At 37.1% G+C, this 3,891-nt stretch overlaps 1 protein-coding gene across 1 annotated transcript in view; it reads left to right on the top strand.

Moving 5' to 3' along the window:
• Window positions 1-3,891, top strand: part of DNAH12 (dynein, axonemal, heavy chain 12) — a 250,257-nt gene that overhangs the window by 35,399 nt on the left and 210,967 nt on the right. Inside the window, 2 exon segments of the mRNA XM_015571050.1 lie at window positions 870-1,028; window positions 1,247-1,442. Of these exon segments, the coding sequence (XP_015426536.1) occupies window positions 870-1,028; window positions 1,247-1,442 (355 nt within the window).

Below are 3,891 nucleotides of genomic sequence, written 5' to 3'. Positions count from 1 at the left end.
GCATGAGGCAGTCGATCAATGATTCTCTCTCATCACTGATGTTTCCATCTCTCTCTCTCTCCCTTCCTCTCTGAAATCAATAAAAATATTTAAGAAAAAGAAAATAAACTGATCTTTTATTTGAATCGATAGCTGTGAAACTCAAAGATATTTTGAACACACCTAAAAAAATACTACTACTGCTGTTTTTCTTTCTCCCCCGAAGTATCCTCTATACTGTACTTATGTAGTTTTAGTCTATACAATTAGGGGAACTGTGCATATCGATGCACAGTTCAATTTGACCTTAAGTGAGCTTCGGTGTATGCCAAATAGATTTCTCCATCCCTTCTCCCCATTACTAAGGACTGTGTTGATTTATCTCTGCCCAAGGTAACTGAGCCAGAGCACAGTGGAAGTTAGTAGGGTACTCATGCCTGGCCCATCAGCCTTTCTTACCCACAAATGATCTTTGTTCTCAGTATAGTGGTTAGCAGAGGGGAAGGGGGTAGGGGGAGAATGAAGAGGATAGAGGGTGTCAAATATTTGGTGACAGGAGACTAGACTTAGGGTGGTGAGCACACAATGGAATATACAGATGTTGTATTATAAAGTTGTACACTTGAAACCATGTTATTAATCAATGTTACTCCAATAATTTAATTTAAAAAATTTACATGACCTCTGATCTCTCTGAGGATAATGCACTTTCAAAATCTTGATGTATTTTTATTACATGCATATTTCCTAAGGCTTCCATGCCCTTAGGATTTCCCTCTTCTTAATCCGCAGTTTTCTCTCTTTAATATTAATTCCATATCATAAACATTATTCCTAAAACTTAGAGTATATTGTTTGAATCCTGTTTAACATGGTGTATTGCTTTCCAGAGGCATAGATTATTCCAATCCTTGGCATTGTAGCTATGTGCAGGCAAGAAGTCAAATACTATCTAATTTGCACATTGTTCATCCAATTATGAAGATGTTACTGGACCTTGGTTACAAGACATTTGCTAATACACTTTTGCTGGACTTAACAGGAATTAGGTAAAACCCGTATTTATTAATTAACATTTAAAATGTGACTGTCTCCTGTTTGAGTCTTTATATTTTTGACTATATAATTTTTAAAACTCACTGATAAATCTTCAGAACTTTTCTTTAGATTTCAAAAAATTTTAAATTTTTATTTGTTTTAACAATTACATATCAAGACCAGTATCTATCATTTGCTTTAAAATCATTTTTATTTTTCTCATAAATAGAGCTAAAGGCCCAATTGATTGTGAATCACTGAAAAATGATCTATCAATACAAGCTAGGAAGGCAGAAGAGAAGATAATGAACACATGGTATACAAAGGTTATAAATCTTTTTACCAAGAAGGAAGCTCTCGAAGGCATTAAACCTGAAAAGTTGGATTCATTTTATAACTGTGTTTCGACACTTATGTCAAATCAGGTAAATATGTTTTATGTATTTTAAGTGATGATGTTATTAAAATTAGTTTGGTATCCTATACAATGAAAGCCTAATATGCTAAGTGTCCAGTCTTCTGGTCAGCCATTCAACCAATCAAAGTGTAATATGCTAATGATATGCTAAGGCTGCTCAACTGCTTGCTATGACGTGCACTGACCATTGGGGAGACAGTCGACCAGTCACTATGACATGCACTGACCACCAGGGGGCAGACGCTCTGCTATTATAGAGAAAGGGCAAATAGTGATATTAAAATATATCTTCTAATTAATTTCCTTTCAATGTGCACAAATTTGTGCACCAGGCCTCTAGTTTTAAATAAAATTCTATTTAGACATAGTGTTAAGTAATTATTTTGAAGTAAGTTATAAAAATATATTTACTATAATTTTGTGAAGCCACAGCCTGCATAGCTTGGGTTCAAAGCCTGGAGAAAGAGCTGACATGCAAATTAATATACAAGACAAGATATATAAATTTAGAAATTATGGGGGAAGCCAGATGGAAACTTAGTTCTAGTGACTAAGCTCTGCTGAATCTCTGGATCCATCTCCTTTTCATTTACTAGAATACACAATTACCCTTTAGGAATGCAAACAGGCATATCAAAGGTAAAGTTTAGTAAACAGTAAAAGATTATTAGGTTAGGGGATTGCCTTGGGCCACTCAGTTAACAGCAGGTAACATGCAGATATTCAGCCCTGCTGAATTTCAAAGCCCCATTAGGCCTTCTGAAGGACTTCTCACATTTGTATATTAATTACTGTTGATCTTTGCCTTCAACATAATTTTATTTTAATAAATTAAGCAGAAAAATGCTTTATTTCTGAAACAATCTAAAATGGGAGGAAAGTCTAGAAGTATGTATCAATACTGTGAATGATTACTGGGCTCATGCTTAAAGATTATAAGCTTTATTGAAGTATATTAACAAAAGGACTATCCTAGTAAACATTTTTTTTTTAAATTATGAAATTCCAAGTTGATGGATTCTCATTTCGTTCACTGTAAAATCTTGGTTCAAAATGTTACTGATCATCTTTAAATGACAAACAGAAAGAGAATATTAATTTTATGCTCTTCAGGTTTTTACTATTGCAGAAAAACAATTCTAGAACAAGAGGGGTTTTTTTTGTTTGTTTGTTTGTTTGTTTTTTAAAATATATTTTATTGATTTTTTACAGAGAGGAAGGGAGAGAGATAGAGAGTTAGAAACATCGATGAGAGAGAAACATCGACCAGCTGCCTCCTGCACATCTCCCACCGGGGATGTGCCCGCAACCCAGGCACACGCCCCTGACCGGAATCAACCCTGGGACCTTTCAGTCCGCAGGCCGACGCTCTATCCACTGAGCCAAACCGGTTTCGGCTTGTTTGTTTGTTTTAATTTTTTAAGAACTGCCAGACTTTTTCCAAAGTGGCTGCATCATTTTAATTAATTAATTAATTAATTTAATATTTTATTGATTTTCTACAGACAAGAAGGGAGAGGGATAGAGAGCCAGAAAGATCGATGAGAGAGATCGATCAGCTGCCTCCTCCATACCCCCACTGGGGATGTGCCCACAACCAAGGTACATGCCCTTGACCGAAATCGAACCTGGGACCCTTCAGTCTGCAGGCCGATGCTCTATCCACTGAGCCGAACCGGTTCGGCGATTTTATATAGTCTTTACTTATTTTTTATTGATTTTAGAAAGGAAGGGAGAGGGAGGGAGAGATAGAAACATCAATGAGAAGAGAGAATCATTGATTGGCTGCCTCCTGCACGTCCTACACTGGAGGATCGAGCCTGCAACCTGGGTCAATTCATAGGTTGACACTCAATCACTGAACTATGCTGGCTGGGCTAAAAAAAGAGTTTTGAATAAAAACTTTCCCTGTGGCCCATCTGGTGTGGCTCAGTGGTTAAGTATCGATGCAGTTCGATTATTGGTCAGGGCACATACCTGGATTGTGGGCTCAATCCACAGTAGGGGGCATGCAGGAGGTAGCCAGTTGATATTGATGTTTCTTATCAATGTTTATATCTCTCTCTCCCTCTCCTTACCCCTATCTATAAAATCAATGAAAAAAAATTATTAAAACAAAGAACCTTCCCCTAAGGCTGGTAAAGATCTCCAAAGATTTTATTAATTTTGCAATTTATCTTTAAAAGGATAATCCTATCTAATAAAAGAGAAACATGGTAATTAGCATATGACCACTACCCTTCCCATTGGCTAGTCAGGGCGATATGCAAATTAACTGCCAGGCAAGATGGTGGCCGGCAGCCAGGCAGCTTAAAGCCAACATGAGGCTTGCTTGCTTTAGTGACTGAAGACTCCAACGTTCCCTGCCTGTGGCTGCAGGCCTCTGAGCTGCAACTCTAAGCAACTATGTTACAAATATAGAAGCTAAACAAAACCCCAGAAACCTGCTTTAGTCC

The sequence above is a fragment of the Myotis davidii genome, unplaced genomic scaffold, assembly GCF_000327345.1.
Source record: "Myotis davidii unplaced genomic scaffold, ASM32734v1 scaffold111, whole genome shotgun sequence".
Classification (NCBI taxonomy): Eukaryota; Metazoa; Chordata; class Mammalia; order Chiroptera; family Vespertilionidae; genus Myotis; species Myotis davidii.
This window is presented reverse-complemented; position numbering and strand designations above follow the sequence as displayed.